This window comes from Corticium candelabrum, chromosome 12, assembly GCF_963422355.1.
Source record: "Corticium candelabrum chromosome 12, ooCorCand1.1, whole genome shotgun sequence".
Classification (NCBI taxonomy): Eukaryota; Metazoa; Porifera; class Homoscleromorpha; order Homosclerophorida; family Plakinidae; genus Corticium; species Corticium candelabrum.
In genome coordinates this window covers 8,087,242-8,107,720 of record NC_085096.1, presented here as the reverse complement: position 1 = coordinate 8,107,720, position 20,479 = coordinate 8,087,242, and the positions used below count along the sequence as shown (strand labels likewise).

The window sequence follows — 20,479 nt, the reverse complement described above, 5'->3', positions numbered from 1 at the left end:
TATACTGTATAATATACTATATAAGATACTGTATATATACTGTAGAATATACTGTATAATATACTGTATAATATACTGTATAATATAATGTATAATATACTGTATATATACTGTATAATATACTGTATATATACTGTATAATATACTGTATATATACTGTATATATACTGTATAATATACTGTATAATATAATGTATATATACTGTATAATATACTGTACAATATACTGTATAATATACTGTATAATATACTGTATAATATACTGTATAATATAATGTATATATACTGTATAATTTACTGTATAATATATTGTATATATACTGTATAATATAATGTATAATATACTGTATATATACTGTATAATATAATGTATATATACTGTATAATATTCTGTATAATATACTGTATATATACTGTATAATATAATGTATAATATACTGTATAATATACTGTATAATATACTGTATATATACTGTATAATATAATGTATAATATACTGTATATATACTGTATAATATACTGTACATATACTGTATATATACTGTATAATATACTGTATATATACTGTATAATATAACGTATATATACTGTATATATACTCTATAATATAATGTATATATACTGTATATACATGTATACTGTATAATATACTGTATATATATTGTATATATACTGTATAATATACTGTATATATACTGTATAATATACGTTATGCCCGACAAGGGGGGCATATTTCTTGTTATAGTTACAACAAGATTACTCTATAGTATGACAGTTGTTTACAAAGATTGATACAGTTACGCAATCTCCTTTAATAGGACAACAAGGTGACTGTTAATATCATTAGTGAACATCACTACTATTTGTCATAAATTAACATCGATTTGTGTCACCATTTCTGTGATGTCCGACAAGCAGTGGCATATTTCTAGTTGAAATTACAACACGATTGCTCTACAATATGACAGTTGTTTAGAAAGATTGATACAGTTACGCAATCTCCTTTAATAGGACAACAAGATGAGTGTTAATATTAGTAGTGAACATCACTAGTATTTGTCATAAATTAACATCGATTTGTGTCACCATTTGTGTGATGCCCGACAAGGGGGGCATATTTCTTGTTATAGTTACAACAAGATTACTCTACAATATGACAGTTGTTTCCAAAGATTGATACAGTTACACAATGTCCTTTAATATGACAACAAGATGAGTGTTAATGTTAGTAGTGAAGTTTATATTAGTAGTGAACATCACTACTATTTGTCAGGTGACACAAATCGATGTTAATTTATGACAAATAGTAGTGATGTTCACTAATGATATTAATACTCACCTTGTTATCCTATTAAAGGAGATTGCGGAACTGTATCAATCTTTGTAAACCACTGTAGCATTGTGGAGTAATCGTGTTGTAATTTCAACTAGAAGTATGCCACCGCTTGTCGGACATCACAGAAATGGTGACACAAATCGATGTTAATTCATGGCAAATAGTAGTGATGTTCACCATTGATATTTATGCTGACCTTGTAGTCCTATTAAAGGAGATTGCGTAACTGTATCAATCTTTGTGAACAACTGTCATATTGTAGAGTAATCTTGTTGTAACTATAACAAGAAATATGCCCCCCTTGTCAGACACAGAAATGGTGACACAAATCGATGTTAATTTATGACAAATAGTAGTGATGTTCACTACTAATATTAACACTCACCTTGTTGTCCTATTAAAGGAGATTGCGTAACTGTATCAATCTTTGTAAACCACTGTAGCATTGTGGAGTAATCGTGTTGTTATTTGAACTAGAAATATGTCACTGCTTGTTGGGCATCACAGAAATGGTGACACAAATCGATGTTAATTTCCGGTCAGGTGACTTCGTTGAATATCCACCTTCCCCAGCTTTGTTAGCCAATCAAAATATTTTTAGCCGTTAGACACACCCTTTAGGCGTGTCTATACATACGGGTAAAATTTTAGCGGCGCATGCGGCTAAGTAAGAAAATTTGCCGACAACGATGTCTGGGCGCTGCAGTGGCTTCGCAGATCAAGTGTACGCTTCAAATTTAGCCGGCCGATTTCTGTTTGAAACGACGGCTGATGATCTTTCTGACGAGGCCGACGCATATTTCGCGTCGGACTCGTCATCGGAAAACGATATGACGGAGAACGAGGAAGATCTTCTCGTGGACGAACACAGCGATGACGCTACGCTGTAAGTATAACGGTTAGATGTCAAATCCTTTCGTTTCTTTGTGATTCGCTGTTCAGTAAACGTTTTTGAAAGTGTTTGTAATATAGTGTATTATGATATTGACTCTCTAGGCTAGTCACGCAATACTAAGTGTACAAGTACTGTGTCTGCTTATATACTAGTGGTATTTGTACTACGCATGCGCAATGTAGTCTACTCCTGTTACATCCCCTTTCCAAAAAAATGTTCTAGCTAAGCTAGCAGTAAAGTCTAGACAACGTAATCCTTCAGGTAAGCAGGTTGTTTCACAACTCGTTTGCTGCGGGCGACATTCGTTGTTTCTGTGTGTTTGGAGATCGTTGCGGGTGTTATTCTGCTTTGTTGTGATGTCTTTATCTGTGTTGTCTGTTGTTTGGGTTTTGTTGTTGCTGGTGCTGCTCGTAGATGTTTTCTATTTCTGCGAAGAAGTCGTCCGTTTTCTGTAGTGACATCATAGGATCGGATACCTATTTGTCTCTGAACGGTTGCTGGTTTCCACTTGTGGTCGTAGGCATTGAGTGGTTGTATGTGGACAGCTTGACCAGGTTGTAGGCGAGGCAGATCCTTTGCTGTTTTGTTATAGTAATGGGCTTGCTTTGCTTGTCGTGTTGCTAGTTCCTGAAGAACATCGACTGGTATCTGAGGTTTCAGTAGCTTTGCAGTGGTAGGTAGAAGAGTTCTGGTTCTCCTACTCATCAGTCGCTGTGCTGGGCTAGTTTGCATTCCTGCTGTTGGCGTGTTCCTGTGATCCAACAGTGAAAGCCATGGGTCTGACCCAGTGATCTTTGCTTTTCCCATGATGTGTTTTGCGGTTTTGACTGCACTTTCTGCTTTCCCATTTGATTGGGGATACCCTGGACTCGAAGTGATATGGTCAAACTGATATGTCTTGGCAAAGTCTTTGAATTTATCTGACGCAAACTGTGGTCCATTGTCTGATACAACTGTTGATGGAATACCATATCTTGCGTAATGACTTTTCAGTTTTCTGATGACCGTGGCTGAGTCCATACTGTCCAAACGGTCTATCTCCCAAAAGTTACTGTAGTAGTCGACTGTAATCAGATAATGCTGATCTGAAAGCGTAAAGATATCCAGTCCGACTTTGCTCCATGGTCTACTTGGGATTTGGTGTGGTGTTAGCGTTTCCTTCTGCTGCTGTGTGCCAAGGGCTTGACAAACTTCGCATTGGCTGACAGAAGCTGCAATGTCAGCAGTCATACCGGGCCAGAATATGCATTCTCTGGCTTGACGTTGACATGCAACTATGCCTAGATGTGAGCTATGTATCTTTTGCAAGGTATTTGCTCTCATCGATTTTGGTAGGACACATCTATCATTTCTGTATATAATGTTATGTTGCACAACTAGCTCATCTCGATAGTTGTAATATGGAAGTAAATCCGGTGGAAGGTTGTTCTTGTTTGGCCATCCTTGTAGAATTATAAGCTTGAGTTGTTGCAATGTAGGGTCTTTCGCTGTTTCTTCTTGGATTGGTGCTATTGCCTCTGGTGTTAGCGGTATGTAATCCGCCATATTGATATGTTCGATTTCAATTGCAACATTGGTCTGTTGGTGTACCACTTCCAAATGGCTGGATGATGGTCCTTTGTCAGTAGGTAAATAGGCTCGTGACAGTGTATCAGCTAGAAACATCTGAGTACCACGCTTGTAGGTAACTGTGATGTCGTAACGCTGTAGTCTGAGAAGCATCCTTTGCAGTCGTTTTGGTGTCTTCTGTAGATGTTTCTTGACAATAGTTTCTAAAGGTTTGTGATCAGTTTCTACCAATACTGGTCTGCCGTAGGTGTAGTGGTGAAACCTTTCCATCCCATAGACGATTGCAAGTAATTCCTTCTCAATTTGAGCGTAGTTTTGTTCGGTCGTTGTCAGAGCCCTGCTTGCGTAGGCTACCGGCTTGCCTGCTTGCATGAGAGCTGCTCCCAGTCCTGTTTCTGACGCATCGCATTGTACTGTTGTCAGCTCAGCCGGGTCAAAGTATTGCAGTACAGGTGCTTCAGTAATAGCGTTTTTTATTTTCTGGAAAGCTTTGTCGTGGATATCAGTCCAATTCCATGCTGTATCCTTGTGTGTGAGCTGGCGAAGTGGCTCACACAAATCGGTCAGATTGCTAAGAAAGCGCGAGAGGTAATTGACTAGTCCTTGTATGCGCTGCACTCCGTGAACGTCTGTGGGCTTCTGCATATTTAGTATTGCTGTAAGTTTGCTGGGGTCGCGCTTCAAACCGTCGATTGTGAGCAAATGTCCAAGATAGGCAACTTTGCTTTGCCTAAACTTGAGTTTGTCGGCATTGATGCGGATTCCTTTGGAGCGGCATCGCTGAAGTAGTCTGTGGAGTTTGCGGTCATGGTCTGCTGTTGCATCATCCATGTTACTTCCTACTCCAGTGATCAGGATGTCATCTGCAATTGTATGCACTCCGGGCATTCCGTCTAGGGCTTCGTCTAGTCGTCGCTGGAATACTTCCGGTGCAGGTGAGATACCGAAAGGCATCCTCTTCCATTTGTAGCGTCCAAATGGCGTCTCAAATGTCGTAAGTAAGCTAGATTCTTCGTCTAATTTAACATGCCAGAATCCATTACTTACGTCGCAAACGCTGAACATCTTGGCTTGCGATAGTTCAGGCAGCAGATCATCGATGGTGTGCATCGGATAGTGACTGCGTCTCAGTGCCTTGTTTAAGGGCTTGGGATCGATGCACAAGCGGAGTTTTCCGTTCGGCTTCTTGACGGCGACGAGGCTAGATATCCACTCGGTTGGAGTGTCCACTCGTTCGATCACGTCTAGTCGTTCCAGTCGCTGCAGCTCGTCTTTCAGCTGTGCTTGTATAGCAATGGGCATTTTTCTTAGAGGCATTTTGACAGGTGGTACCGTGGGGTCAACATCTAGATGTAGCATTCCAGGCAGTTGACCAACAGTGCTGCTATCGAAAACATCTGCGTATGTTGCAAGAAGTTGCTTTACGTCAGATGTGGTGTCCGTGGTTGTCTGCGGTTTGCAAGAACCAGGTGCTGTCTGTTCGTGTTTGACAGTACGTACGTGGTCGAGGTGTACGCTGATAAGTCCTAGTCGCTGCGTCGCTCCGGCTCCTAACAGAGAGGTAGCTGCTTCGTTGTCTGCGACGACAACGAATTCCTCAATGTGTTGTTGCTTCGTTTTGGGGTTGATGATTGGCAAAGTACACCTACCCAGAGGTTTCAGTCTGCTTTTGTTGTAAAGAGACAAAACTTTGTCAGATTTCTGTAGTACGGTCCCTGGAGGAGTTTCCGACTTTCTGATAACGTTGCACGTAGCACCCGTGTCTAATTGTAGACGTATTGGGCACCCACCGACTGTCATTGTGGCGTACAGTTGATTGACATGTGTCTCCTGGCTATTTTGAAGAGAATGGGCTGTATCCGTGTTTCTGGTATCGGTCAATGTGATTGTCATCAAGTAATTGGTTTGGTCTAACTCGTCGTCTTCCATACGGTGTATGCGGTACTGTTGTTTTGGGGGAGCTGTCTTCTTTTGTGGTTGTTTCTGTCGGCAAACGGAAGCAAAGTGGTTTGCTTTGCCACACTTGGAGCATGTTTTGCCTAGTGCGGGACATTGTCGTGGACCTCTGTCATGTCGTCGTCCACAATACTGACATGTCTGCGGTACCCTAGCGGTTACCGTGGCTTGTCTTCTCCTGTTGCGTGTGCTGTACGCGGTCAGTGCATGCACGTCATCGCTGAAGCTAATGGCTTTGGCTTGTGCGGATGTCGACTCTGCGGCACGGCATATGGATATCGCGGTCGCCAAAGTTAATTTAGCTTCTTGCAGCAGTTTCTGACGGGTGTCATTGTTGCGTATCCCATGGACTATCTTGTCGCGCAACAATTCATCTTGGATCGCACCATAATTGCATGCACGAATCATGCTTCTTAGCGAAATTAGGTAGTCATCAAAAGGCTCACCTTGCTTCTGTGCTCGCTGCGTGAGCTGGTACCGTTCGTAGATCACGTTTGTTTTGCTGAAGCAGTACGCTTCCATATGGCGAAGCACTACTGCCATATCATTTCTATCTTCACCTTCTGCGAAGGGCAAGGTGTCCAGAACCTCGAGAGCTTCTGCCGGCAGGCATTGCTGGAAGGTCGCCACTCGCTCCTCGTGCGATCTTCTGGTCATTCGGGACGAGACCTCGAAAGATTCCCATCTTCTGCGAAACGTTCGCCAGTTTTGTGCCAAGTTGCCTTTTAGATTCAATCTCTCCGGCAACGGGACTGTCACATTCGTCAAATGAACGAGATCGCGTGGCTCCGGTGACTCTTGTACTGTGCGTGGCTCCGGTGACTCTCGTACTTGCGTAGCCGTAGACATTGTTGCTCATAAACAGTCTGCTGCGAGTCACTGCACTTCTGACACCATGTAATATAGTGTATTATGATATTGACTCTCTAGGCTAGTCACGCAATACTAAGTGTACAAGTACTGTGTCTGCTTATATACTAGTGGTATTTGTACTACGCATGCGCAATGTAGTCTACTCCTGTTACAGTGTTTAAAAGTTTGGGAGTTCACCGTTGGGAAGAATCTAAATGAGGCCCATAGTAACGGTGTTGGTCGCCGCTACATTCCCGGATGTGTTTGTTGCAAACGTAATACATAGCAATCTGCAGACAGTTTTCTAATATTATATGTATTTCTTAGCTCACCAGACGAAGCTGCTACGCTCCACGAGGAAGATCTTCCAGTTCACGTTGACAGAGATGACGCCACTCTGTAGGTAAAACAGTTATGTGTGTAATTCTTTCCTTTTGTCGCGATATGCTGTTTATTAGACCGTTTCCATAAAGTTTTTTTGCAATTTATCTGTTGCTGTTGTGAAGATTTTGAGTTATGCGCATAGCAACACACGTATGTTGTGGTTGCTATGGGTGGGTACCCGGATGTATTTGTTGCAGATCTCATAAATTGCTACCATGCAAACATTTTCTAACATTTTTATACATTTCTTAGCCCTCCTTCACTTCAACAGCATTTTTTGCCATCTCCATCTACTCCTCACTCTGCTATGCCACATCCTCACTCTACTACACCACCTCCAGTTCTACCACCTTCCAGCCCATCTTGTCTTCCTTCGTCATCGTTGTCAGCGTCTCGTCGTTATCGTCAGCCACGTCAACGGCCAAGGATAGCCACTCGTCGGCCTCAACAACAGTCGTCGTCTGATTCCGACCCTGAGCCAGCCCAATACCTTGATCGCCGCTCCGATCCACTGAACATCCAGAAGTTGTCTGAGTATCCACCTATTGATACTTATCAATTAAATTTACCATCATTTCTACCATCGAGACAACCTGGATTCTACTTTCCTCCAACATATCCAACTGACGCCATCGGAGTCTTCAAACTGTTCTTCATCGATGAAATGCTGGAGACCATCAGAATGTATATGTTTGATGTCTTTTGTGTGCGTTTGTTATTACGTTATAATAATTTTTAGAAACAGCAACATCAACGGTGAAGACAGTTGCAAAAAGACTTACTGTGGAAAATCAGGAGGGCGCCGAGGGAAGGGGAGTTTTCGTTCATTGACGCTTGCGGAGATGAACTCATTCATAGGGCTCATGATATACATGGGACTTGTAAAGAATGTAATACAACAAAATTCTTTAGTAGTTTCTTCTTAATTATATATGTATTTATAAGGTTCCTGAGCTCTCTGAATACTGGTCCACAACCTTTCCATTTCACGGATTGTGGGCCAGACGGTTCATGACACGCAATCGTTTTGTCGCTATACTGTCGGTCCTGCAGATGGAGAATCCTCGCACTGACAAGGATCGAGGGACTGACCCTTTGAGAAAAGTTAGAGGCCTCATTGAGGCCATGCCCCTCAACTGCATCAAATATGGTCAGCCCCATGCCCGTGTCTCACTTCACGAGCGAATGGTCAAAGCAAAAGGTTGTTTTGGCTTTAGGTATGTAGAAGTTTCTAACGTAAAAATTGGGAATTAACTAAATTTGTTTTGCTGTTATTAGGCAATACATAAACAACAAACCCGTCAAGTGGGGTGAAGTTGTATTGGGTATGCTATTCCATCTCCGGCTACACATACAACTTCGAGATACACACGGGCAAAGAGCGACAAACATCGGATGCGGCGAGGACAGCAGCAACAACATCAGCTGCAACAACAACAACTGCAGCAACAACATCAGCTGCAACCACATCACGATCGGCTGGCTCGGCTCGGAAATGACAGAAGACGACACGTCAACCAGCGGATGACACAAGTGTGATCCATCGTACTGTCATGCGTATGATGGATCCTCTCCTTGATCAGGGGTACACTGTATACACAGATCAATTCTACACATTTGGGCCTCTGTACAAGGAGCTTTACAGTCGGGGTACAATGACTTGTGGTACCGTCCAGAAAAACAGGAAGGGTGTTCCTCACTATTTCACGTGTCTTTGGGAAGTCACCACGAGGTAGCCATAGCAAATAAGTTTATTAGCAAATACAATTATAGTTTTCTTTTAGGTTCATTCCGATATGATCGTGACAACGAATTGTTGGTCATTCAGTGGGTGGACCGGAGCGTGGTGACGGTAATGAGCACACTTCATTCAGGACACCTCTATACTCCCTGCGACAGATTTGCCAAAGATCGTGCAAAGTATGAGGGGCACCACAAGATAACCATTTTCAGACCTGAGGCTATTGGTGATTATAACATCCATATGGGCGGAGTTGATAAATCCGACCAGATGATAAAATATTATGAAGTCCTTCACTAGAGCCTCAAGTACTGGAAGAAGATCTTTCTGCACATGATTGACTTAGCCGTATGCCATTTCTGGAGTACGGCTTCTCAAGGGTAAGAGGCTGCTGTTCAAACTGAAGTTGCTTGATTCATACTCTGAACATATATACGTGGAGGTAAAAGACAGATGATTCATTGCCTAGCGATGGATTAGTTTTAGCGAGTGAAATCATGCCACCTGGGAACCCATTTGAGGTAACCAGACATGTAGGACGTTCTGCGTTGTTTCTAGGCAGTGTAACTTGCTTCTGTATATATGTGATTCGCCAATTCGAGGACGTTACTATGATAACTTGCACTTGATAGGTACTGACGAAGATCAGAGTACAATATAGCACTAGCTTGCAGTCCCAGAAACAGTTATGTCTAAAGTAACACAACACACACGCATTGCTACTTCATAGCTGAAATGTCTAAATCAGAAAGCAGAGATTGTTCTACCTCATTTGTAGTTGCAGTTGATGAAGACGTGTATATATCGTCTATCTAGTGATCCTAAAGAAGTGAAGATGTTGTTTGTCGAAAATGACACTGATGCTGAAGCTGATGGTTTACGTCAGATAATTGAAAAACAAGCAAATGAAATAGTGAAACTTGAAAACAAGATTAGAGTTCTCGTGTAAGGCCTTGGCAAGTTGCATCAGCAAAGTTGAGTTGCAAGGAATCACTCAACACAGAGCCAAATGAAAAAATCAAGTTTTACACAGATTTTGTGTTGATAAATGTGCTTGATACAGTGTGGAGTTGAATTGAAGCATCAACCAAGAGTACTACTCTGTATAGCAAACCAAAAATCAGACCATGGTACATCAAGTGATGTAAGCTCATGAGCTCACCGACTTCCATGAAGGGTTGAATAGGCTGTTCGAATTCTTTCTGACTCTAGTTCGATCCTCCGCGACGCCTCGTAAAGACCGAAAATCACGTTCCGTTCGTCTAGATGTTGATGATGCTACTTACAGTCCACTTGCCTCTAAATCTTCTCACCTTCTTGGTTCTCGCGATGACTCGCTTCGTAATTCGTTTCGTCCTCATCATTCCGTTCAATTGGAAAAGTACTGGGGAAATGATGGCGAAGATATCAACATTGGGTTACTTCATGATCGGTCAGTCGTTGAACTAGAAAGATGGTCTGAGGCCCTAACACTCTGTCATGCTGCAGTCGCCTAGTCCGGTCCTACACATACTGAGTAGAGAGTGTTACTTTCTTCTGTTGACCAATAAGTTATCTGGGAATGTTTTGAACAAATTTTGCATGATCAGTTAGCTAAGTCCTAAGAACCATGTTCGGTAATATACGCACAAATTGATGTATATTCAGCAGGAATCTCATGAAGCTCTGTCTGCCTATTGTTCGCAATCTCGACGCACGTAATTACAGTTACAAAGCTGTCAAGATTGTGTTCTGTTCGATTTAACTATTGTCACTTGGTTTCAGAAAGGTCTTCGCCCAGAGTTTCAAATGGAATTAGAGCGTGATCATCCGACAAAGTTAAATGCAGTGTATAGCGCCGACAAAACCGAATGCATTTTCAACGAAACCGCATTCCTGTTGATGATGACCATTGTTTCGTTGTTCGTCAATCACATCTGCAACCGCGATCTCGCCCGTGCACAAAAATAAGTTCCTGACATTCAATCAGCCTACTACTTCATCGTTCTATAACAAAGCGGACGGCGCTCAATCAACTGATCGTGAGGTGTTTTAACAGTTGATTTTGCAGCAGTCACAAATACTGGCATAGCAGGTGAATTTTTGAAACTTTTTCAATCTCAGTCTTCCTATTTTCGTAAATCTGCAGGTTCTTCGTCTTCTTCCAGTTTCGTGATAATTGTCTCTATTGTCACAAATACTGTCACCGCTGAATGCCGAAAACATCTAGCAAAAGAAGCCAATTCACGCCCACCACCACAACCACTTCGTCTGCCTATAATCAACGCCAATTGCGCTGTCATTGGCTATGCAAATGGCTCGGTTACCTTTACAGAGCATGACTCCGCTGTATCTATTTCTTTATCGATTTTAGGTGTATTCACAGATCAGGATAGTACCGCTTCAGTTACTGATCTAAGCAATTCCGTAGGTGGTCTTTGTGTTTTCACGGTCTCAATTACAACATTCGCTATCTTGGATGCGACAACCGTTACACTTTTTGATTTTACCGACACGGATCTGTCGTTGGATACAACATCTCCTTGCTGTGACTAGTCTGCTATAGCTCGTCTGTTTCGATTAACGACCGCCTCCCGTCTACACAACGGTTTCAACTTAGTAGGCTTCTTGATGATCGAGTATTCCGATGTGTTTGAACAACATTCGGACGATGTGAGTCGTACTTTCGTGTTGACACATTACATCGACAATGGAGATTAGAACACATATTTTACTTAGATTTGCCTAGCTGATGTGTATTTCTTATGTATTACAATGTCAACTACACTTGTGCTTTGTTTTTAGATTTAGCTGTACATGTGTAACAGGTTGCCCACAGCACGTCTCTCGAATGGGTCCTGCTACTTGACGGGATGGCCGTAACACACACACCAAGAGTCTATTGTCTCGGACTACCGTTTACATAATCGCGCAACGTGTCTACAATACTCTAGCTCCTCCCAACATTTATACGTTTCTAACACCCCCAACTATTACACTTTTCCCCCTTACTTCCTTGACTACAGAACTTCAAGAACATGAACACAAACAAAATCAATCACCAAGGACTGTCAAGTCAAATCAAAGTCCGCCAATCGTCTGGGTAACATTACTTGTCTCCTTGGGCGTCCTTCTGCAAGCTGTTGAAGTGGCTGTACTGGGGGTTGTACAGGAATTTGGTAAACTTCTTCAGCATACACTTGTTCTTCTTCCATTGATACTCTTCTGTTTTTCTTAGGTGTGGATCTTGTGATCTTGTTACGAATTTTCACATTCCTGTCGTTGAACGGCTGCACAGGTTCTTCTAACGTCAGATCTTGATCTTCAGAATGTCTATTCTTGGCTACCTCTCCTTGATAAAATTTTTTGTCTATAATAGAGTTTTAAACCGTTCACATGCACTGGTTTTTGACCTGTCCCCCCTAGCTGTATGATAACATTCGGTGCATGGTCAATCACCTTCACGATTTCATATGGACCTCGAAATTTTGCACTTAATTTGGGAGACAGTTCTCTTTTTACTGCCTGATGATGCAGTAAGACCCACTCCACTGCTTTTATTTGAAACCATGACTTTTTGTTGCGTGGTGACGATTGTAGCCTGTCTGTTGTCGAGCTTGAGACGCTGTGATCTCCTGGTCAAAAATTTGTTTAGTCTGTGCCATTGTTTCAGCTAACTTCTTTGCGTAATTAGTTGCTAATTCTATCTCTGGCAAAGAGGAAATACTGGCTTCCACCGGTAATCGAACTTGCCTACCAAAGCACAACTCAAAAGGAGAGATACCAGTCAACATGTGCTTTGAAGTGTTATAGGCGAATACTACTAGAGAAATCCCTGATCAGGCCCTACATACTTCGACAAAGCATTAATCAATGTTCGATTGAGCCTTTCCACCAACCCATCTCCTTGTGGATGGTAAGGGTCGTTGTTCTTCGTACTTTCAAAATATATTTTTTGATCGCTATAGATAGTCATCGGCATTCCAAATCTCAATATTTCCGTATTGACTAACGCTCGTGCAGTTGTCGACGCCATCTGGTCAGGGAGAGGAATCGCCTCTGCCCATTTTGTGAAATAATCGCTGACTACAAGGAGATACCGATTTCTTCCTGACGACAAGGGAAGTGGGCCAACAAAGTCCATTCCCCACATTTCAAATGGTTGGCCAATAAGGTTGGATTGAATTGGCGCAGACGCTCTTGCTTGTGCTCTATTCTTTGCCTGACAAGCATGGCAACTCTTTACTCACTCAGTTGCTTGTAGAGTGTACCATGGCCACCAAAACCTTGTAGTAATTTTCTCCAAAGTCTTTTGAAGCCCGAAATGTTCGCTTTTGAAATGGCTGTTGTCTAAGACTTCAGCAACCAAAGCATTTGGTAACACCACCGTTTTTGACTTTGATGACATTCCTGCCTTGCTCCTACTCGTTAGAGTACTCTTTTTATTTGTAGTTGAGGCTAAATCTTCTTTAATGCCAACCACCATCGATTCTTTGCCCATTGTGTTGGCACCTGTCTTCTCCTAGGAAAATCATTCATCACTAGTGAGAGCAATGGATCGTCTTCTTGCAATTGTCGTAACTCTTGGGCAGTTCTGGATATTCCAATACTAGAATCTGTCTTACTTTGTCTTCTGAGGTCAACTTGAAAACAAGATGGGAACATGCTTTCAGGACACTCAAACTTTCCCTTCTCCTCTGTACTCTGAACTGGATGATCTCGAGACAAAGCATCTGCATTAACATTCTCACGACCTGGTCGGTGTTGAATTTGCCAGTTGTATTCCTGTAACTGCATTATCCATCTAGCAATGCTCCACTTAGGCTCTTTGAAAGACTTCAACTAAGACAACGGTTTGTGATCAGCTGTTAACACAAACTGGTTAACATAGAGATATGGTCTGAAATATGACACAGCCCACATAATTGCTAGTGCCTCTTTTTGAATAGTAGAGTAGTTTCGTTTAGGCTTCCTCAAAGTACGACTTGCATATCCAATAACACGCTCTACTCCGTTTTGGCATTGAGAAAGCACTGCTCCGATACCAAAATCAGACGCATCGGTAGCCAATTGAAAAGGTTTTGCTTCACGACTCAAATCCGAAAACGCCACAATAGGATCACTCACCAAACATGATCTCATACATTCAAAGGCTGCATTGCATGCGACTGTCCACTCAAAACGACTATTGCGTTCAAGCAATCGAAACAATGGAACAGCCATCACTGAGAATCCTGAAATAAACTTGCCGTAATACCCTGCCCAACTTAGGAAGCGTCGAACAGCTGTCACATCTTGAGGAACTGGAAAGTTCCTTATAGTTATTAGGTTCCGCTCTGCCGGTATAAACCCATCCTTTCACACCACGTGGCCTAAATATTCCACCGAACTTTTCACGGCGAAGCTTTAGTCCAGCTTTCTGCAAGCATTGAAGTACATTGGTAAGCCGCACAAGATGACTATCAGAAGACTTTGAGAAGACAAGCACATCATCGAGGGAAACAAGACAAGCCACGCCTTGTATGCCAGAAAGAACTAAGTCCATCAACCGTTGGAAAGTTTCAGGTGCATTGGTAAGCCCAATAGGCATTACATTAAACTCAAAAAGACGTCGATGGCATATGAAGGCAGTCTTGTGTCGATTATTTTCGTCAACAAGAACTTTCCAATAACCGCTTGCTAAGTCAAGATGGTTGAAGTTTTTTGCACTTCCAAGAGCATCAAGTTTAGTCATCGACTCTTGGCAAATAGTAAGAATCCCGACTTGTGACTGTATTTATTTATCTGTAATCTACACAGAATCGATGCTTACCGTTCTAAGAAATGAGTCTAAGAATGATTCGTGCAAGTGTCCAAACGACGAAGAAAATGTATCATGAAGTTCCGTCGCCCCATTCTTTGTATTGTAGCTAGTGACTGTGTACTTGACAACCAAATAACAACTTCACGAGTTGAATCCCACCTAAAGTCAACTATTCACTAGTCGCATACTTACAATATGATCTATATTATACTGTGCTAACTTTCTTCGCTACTCAGTGTGGAAGATCGCGCAAACTATGGAGAGAATTGGCACCGTTTCAACAAAACTGGAAGATCAACCAGCATGCAGTGAATATCTCCATCGAAGCACTCGAGGTAGCAGTAGCAGACTTACTGAATCACTCAAAGTATATCTTAGCCACAGCTTGTCATCGCATTTTCGCTGGATTAGAGTGCACGATTTTCTCGAGCAATGAGGACTAATCAACTATCAAACTGAGGCATAAGGCAAACTTTCTATGGTTCCACCTTTTCAGTATTCTTACTTCTATTACTTGGCTGACGCGCCAACTGGAATCAAAACATTTTAACATCCGAAGTCTTTACACGGTTAAATATTTAACTAGTGTGTGTGTGTGTGTGTGTGTGTGTGTATGTGTGTTTGTATGTGTGTTTGTATGTGTGGTAGTGTGTTTGGCGTGTGTATGTTTGTGGTGTGTATGTAGTGTGTGTGTGTCGTTTATGAGTATGTCTGGTGTTATGGTGTGTTTGTGGCGTAAGTTAATGTGGTTTTGTATATGTGTATGTGTGTTATTGTGATTGTTGTGTGTTGTGTGTGTTGTTTGTGTATTGTATGTCTGAAGTGCGTGTTGTGAAACTTGTGTATATTTGTGTGTGCTGAGTTGAGTGTGAGTGTGAGTGTTCTCTTGTCAGTGTTGTCTGCTTTTGTGTGTGTTTTTTGTGAGTCTTGTGTGTTGTGTGTGTTGTATGTGTTGTCTGCTGTTTTGTGTGTTGTGTGTTGTTTAAGTTGTGTGTGTTGTGTTAATTGTGTATATTGTGTGTTGTATGTCTTGTGTTAGTTGTGTGGATTGGGTAGGTAGCATGTGTTGTGTGTGTGTTGTTTGTGTGTCTGCATATGTGAATGTGTGTGGTTTGTGTGTTTATGAAGTGTGATGTGTGAGGCGTGTGTGTGTTTTGTGTGCTGTGCGATTTGATTGTGGTGTGTATTGTGTGTGTTGTGGCTGTCGTGTGTGTTTTATTTCGTTTTGAGTGTTGTTGTTTGAGTGCTTATTGTGTTTTGTCTGTGTTTTGTTGTTTTATATGTTAGGTGTTGTGTGTGTTATGAGTGTCGTGTGTGCTGTGTGTGTTATGTGTTGTGTGCGTTGTGTGTGTTGTGTGTGTTGTGTTTGTTGTGTGTGTTGTTTGTGTTGTTGCGTGGTGTGTATATTTGTGCATTTGTGAGTATGTGTGATTTGTGTATTTGTATGGTTTGTGTGTAATGTGCGTAATGTGTTTGTGGTAAGTGTGTATTTTGTGTCGTGTGTTGTGGGTGTGTCTTATGTGTGTGTTGTGTGCGTGAGTTGTGTGAAATATATACAATAAATACAATACACATATACAAATATATATACAAATATATATACAAATATTTATACAAATATGTACACAAATATGCATTCAAATATGTATACAAATATATATAATATACAGTCATTAGTGATAGGTCAAAAAGCAATGTCTGTCAGCGGATGACACGCAGAAAGGTGGTACTTTGACACCGATATCGGGTTTTGGTGTTTTTTCTATCTAAGCCGGATAAGACAATGCAACGTTCTAACCGCTCTGCTAAAATCGGGATGTGTGAGTTATCCCGGAAATTTGGTTGTTGTTGTTGTTGTTGTTGTTGTTTTTGTTATTGTAAGCATTGTATTTGTTGTTGTTGGTGTAGTTGTTTACAAGAGTTGTTGTTGTTGCATTTGTTGTTGATGCACTAGTTTTTTTTGTATGTCTTTTTGATGTTGGTAATCGAGATGTGGCCAACCTGTACCACTTTTTGGGTTGATGCACAAAACTGTTGTACAGGTTCGTCGACATCGATTCCAGTCAACCCTAGCATAAGCTCACACCTGAAGACTTTCTGCGTATAAAGCCCTTTTGCTCTTGAGAAGTGAATCTTGAGGATGTTGTTGTTTAAGGGCAGTAAACAAGAAGAACCGGAAATGGAAAGTCATTTGAAATTTGAAAGTAATAATGATAGCATCACCAAAGACAAATCTAGATAAATCTTGCCCGCAAGATCGAGAAGATTATTACCAGTGGAAATAAGTATCAGATGCTAAAGTTTGGTCGAAAATATGACCGAGAGTATCGACAAAATTACTGAAAACAATTGACTCGACGGGTCCAGAGTCAAATAAGCAAGTGAATAGCTCTGCAATTTCAATATTAAGCTTACACATAAGTACCGTAAACGAGTGACAGGAACCAGGTGTCGTCCGAAGTGTGTAGATAAGAGCATTCTGTTAATCGGCAGTAGGCAGTTGTTTAGTACACAAACCACTATAAACTTGAAAAGGCGTACTTTTGTCTCTACGCAGGCAGAGTATCTCACAAGAAGAACGAATGGTAAGTAGTGAAATTACTTACAAAACCTAGTCAACGGCAAGATGATTCACGGCAGTGGCGTAGCCAGGCATCTATTTTACCGGGCATATGCCCGGGCAACTTTTTGCTTTGCCCGCGTATTTTAGGTGACATAAATTCAAGTTCAACGCATTTCTATAAACAGTCGGGAACACCGTGATAGAGGAGTCCCGTTCACGGAACTGTCCCGGATGCCGACTAATATCAATTCTCAGCGTCTGATTCGTTGAATTCGCTCAATGCAGGAGAAGATGGATGCGTCAGAGTCTAACGCTAAGCGTAGAAGGCGAAAGCGACATACTGTGACTCTGAATGACTTTTGGGACCCAAAAGGTATCATTTCTCGTAGATACCAGTGTAATGATTTGGTGTACTTGTAGAAAATGTTTGTGGTTAATTAGAATTGAAAACGGTGACAAAACGGGCGATTCAGACGATATGCCTAACAAAATTCAGCAAGCCATACCTGAAAGCGCTGAGTCTGCCTACGAAGCCCCGGATGATTTTGGTTCTGGAGAAGACATGGCAAATACCGAGCCTGGTAATGCTAGGAGTACTGTGTGTTCAACATCTTTGGAGATCATATCAAGTACATATGTACATATTCTTTCCAGGCATTCATGATTGATTTATGTTGTGTTCTCTACAGAGTTGGACATTTCCACGAGGTTTCAGAGCGGCCCTTCCCAACCGGTCTGTCAGTTTCCTTCTAAAAATTTTGGAAAGGGAAAACACTCATGTAGAAGATCGTTTGTTGCCACCTGGTACACAACATATCCATGGTTGGAATACTCGATAAAATTTGACCGAGCCTACTGCTTTGCCTGTCGTCATTACTGCCTTGGCAGTGCAAGCGGCCGTGCCGACACAGCGTTTACCAGTATAGGTTTCGGCGACTGGAAGCATGGTACTGGTAATAAAAGAGCATTTCTGATCCATGCCAGTTCGGCACATCACAGGAATGCTATGGCAGAATGGCATGAGCGGCGACTGGATGACTGTAACAGAAAGCGTCGACGAGTTGAAGACTTCTTTGCAGAAGAAGATGAACGCGTTGTTCTTTCTAACAGACACTATTTAAAATGTCTGGCGGAGGTTATCCTCTTGTGTGCTAAACAGAATCTTGCACTTCGTGGGCACGATGAATCGGAGGAGTCATCGAATCCAGGCAATTTTTTGGCTGTATTTGAGCTTCTTGCAAGGCATGATCACGAATTGTTCAAACGAATTGAAACGCTCCCCGGTAACGTAAGTTATAAGTCTCCAGAGATTCAAAACGCTTTGATCCAGTTGATGGCTGATATGGTACGAGAGAAAATATGCAGTGAAGTACAAAGGAGTGGCTATTTTTGTCTTATTTGCGACGAAAGTAAAGATGTAGCAAAGAATGAACAGCTTGCAGTTGTTCTGCGCTATGTTCTAGACGGGACTGTTCATGAGCGGTTTATATCTTTCACACCTCTTGGCAACCTTGCAGCAGACGGGATAGCAGAGGAGATCTGTCAAGTGTTGACAAGGAACAAACTTAAATTGCAGAACTGCATTGCTCAAACCTACGATGGTGCTAGTGTCATGAGCGGAAAGCACACCGGCGTTCAGAAGAGAATCAGAGACATTGCTCCGAAAGCCGTCTACACGCATTGCTACGCACATAGGCTGAACCTTGATGTCGTTGATTCTGTAAAGTCCGTTTCCTCGGCGAGTGTGTTCTTTGACGTCCTTCAGAGGCTGTACGTCTTTGTTTCATCTTCTGCTGTTCACCCAATTTTCTTAGAAGCTCAAAAACGTCACTATCCGCAACGTTGTGAGAGCGTCACGCTGAAGAGACTTTCAGACACACGATGGACCTGTCGAATAGACTCTATACGAGCAATGCTTAAATCCTTTACAGCAGTAGTCGATGCCTTATCCTCTTTGACAAATGCTAGCAACAGCGAAAGAGCCATTTTAGCTGCAGGTCTATTGTCACGAGTGAAATCGTTAGAGTTTACTTCAAACTTGGTTATTTTCGAAAAGCTGCTGACTATTACAAAAAATCTGTCCGATTAGTTGCAAGCTGAAGATTTAGATCTGTCTGGAGCCGTTGATTTGTTAGAGACTGTGATAGAGCAATTGGTGGAGACCAGGGAATCCGGGTGGGACGATACATGGCAGCAAATTCTTCACTTGGCACAAACCTGCAGCGTTAATATGGATGTTTCTGATGGATCACGCAGTCGTGGTGATCCTGGACTTGTTACCGGTCGTCGCACTCGGAAACAAAAGGAAATTACTGATTGCATTTTAACAGAGACTACTGGGCAGCGATTAACTGATTATTTCACCAACGATCAAGATCCCCTGGATGACGTGGCAAGAACGAAAATTCATTTACGACGAAAGCTTTTCTTACCGGTGATAGACCAAATGCTGCAGGAACTGGAATCAAGATTCAGCAACGATGGACGATCCCTTATGAAGTCAATTCAGGCTTGTAGTCCACAGTCCCGAAACTTCCTTCAAGCAGACGCCATTAATGCCTTAGTGGTACATTACGACATAAACCGTGAGGAAATTGGTTATGAAACTCATCAGGCAAGAAAATTTCTTAATGCATCTATGTGTGAAATGAAGTCTATCGCCGACGTCATTAGAGTTCTTACGCCGGTCAAAGCAGCTTTTCCGCATCTTATATCTGCTTTGCAGATAGCGTTGACTGTTGGGGTGACATCTGCCTCATGTGAGAGAACTTTCTCAAGTTTGAAGAGGCTGAAGACTTACACGAGACAATCGATGCTGCAAAGCCGAATGAACAGTCTAGCGATTTTGACCATAGAGAAAGATGTAGTTGAAACGTTAGATTTAGAGAGGGTAGTTACGAAATTTGCAAGTTTAGAATTTGGAAGATGCCGAAGATTAAGTCTAGTTAGCAAAAGCACAAAATTTTAGTGCTCTATAGAACAGCTTGTATTCTAACTGAGCTAATTATGAGTACATGATTAGGTTTTGTTCGATTGGTTTGTGAAATTGATGGATATGGGCAATGCCCGGTCAGTCCCTAAGGGCATGGCTACGCCACTGTTCACGGCCCAGAAGCAGACCAGGAATAGTAGACTCTGTGTACAACGAGATCGTCAAAAAGTGAGTGTTACAATCGAGGTTCCGCATGGTCTAGAAGGTACCCCGGGGCCCACCCCCACCAAATATGGTTTATTGGCGTACTTTTTAAGTATTTTACTTTCAATTATCCGAATACACGGTGTTCAATTATTTGAATTTGCATTGATTAATAATTTGAACTCAGCGTTAAATTATTCAATTCAGGCAATCATTATTTTAATTGGGCTTACAGTACAATTATCCCATTCACACGTTCAATTAT

The 20,479-nt window shown here is 41.8% G+C and overlaps 5 protein-coding genes across 5 annotated transcripts; 3 read left to right on the top strand and 2 right to left on the bottom strand.

Moving 5' to 3' along the window:
- The first annotated feature begins 1,780 nt into the window (after positions 1 to 1,780).
- Positions 1,781 to 9,408, top strand: LOC134187805 (uncharacterized). Its single transcript, XM_062655967.1, has 7 exons — positions 1,781 to 2,222; positions 6,936 to 7,011; positions 7,245 to 7,676; positions 7,732 to 7,882; positions 7,938 to 8,209; positions 8,271 to 8,724; positions 8,777 to 9,408. Exons 1-6 carry the CDS (start codon positions 2,210 to 2,212, stop codon positions 8,518 to 8,520), a joined length of 1,194 nt encoding a protein of 397 aa, XP_062511951.1. The 5' UTR covers positions 1,781 to 2,209; the 3' UTR covers positions 8,521 to 8,724; positions 8,777 to 9,408.
- LOC134188238 (uncharacterized protein K02A2.6-like) lies at positions 2,329 to 6,605 on the bottom strand. The gene is made up of 2 exons (XM_062656436.1): positions 2,708 to 6,605; positions 2,329 to 2,333 (listed from the first exon to the last, which is right to left on the bottom strand). The coding sequence occupies exons 1-2, from the start codon at positions 6,603 to 6,605 to the stop codon at positions 2,329 to 2,331; spliced, it is 3,903 nt and encodes a 1,300-aa protein (XP_062512420.1).
- Positions 9,409 to 11,783: 2,375 nt separating the features above from the next.
- LOC134187727 (uncharacterized) lies at positions 11,784 to 12,865 on the bottom strand. Its single transcript, XM_062655879.1, has 3 exons — positions 12,567 to 12,865; positions 12,281 to 12,465; positions 11,784 to 12,082 (listed from the first exon to the last, which is right to left on the bottom strand). The coding sequence occupies exons 1-3, from the start codon at positions 12,863 to 12,865 to the stop codon at positions 11,784 to 11,786; spliced, it is 783 nt and encodes a 260-aa protein (XP_062511863.1).
- A 5,219-nt stretch (positions 12,866 to 18,084) lies between these two features.
- Positions 18,085 to 19,167, top strand: LOC134187726 (zinc finger MYM-type protein 1-like). The gene has a single exon (XM_062655878.1). It carries the CDS (start codon positions 18,085 to 18,087, stop codon positions 19,165 to 19,167), a length of 1,083 nt encoding a protein of 360 aa, XP_062511862.1.
- Positions 19,168 to 19,194: 27 nt separating this feature from the next.
- LOC134188141 (uncharacterized) lies at positions 19,195 to 20,145 on the top strand. Its single transcript, XM_062656341.1, has one exon. It carries the CDS (start codon positions 19,309 to 19,311, stop codon positions 20,044 to 20,046), a length of 738 nt encoding a protein of 245 aa, XP_062512325.1. The 5' UTR covers positions 19,195 to 19,308; the 3' UTR covers positions 20,047 to 20,145.
- The last annotated feature ends 334 nt before the right edge of the window (positions 20,146 to 20,479 follow it).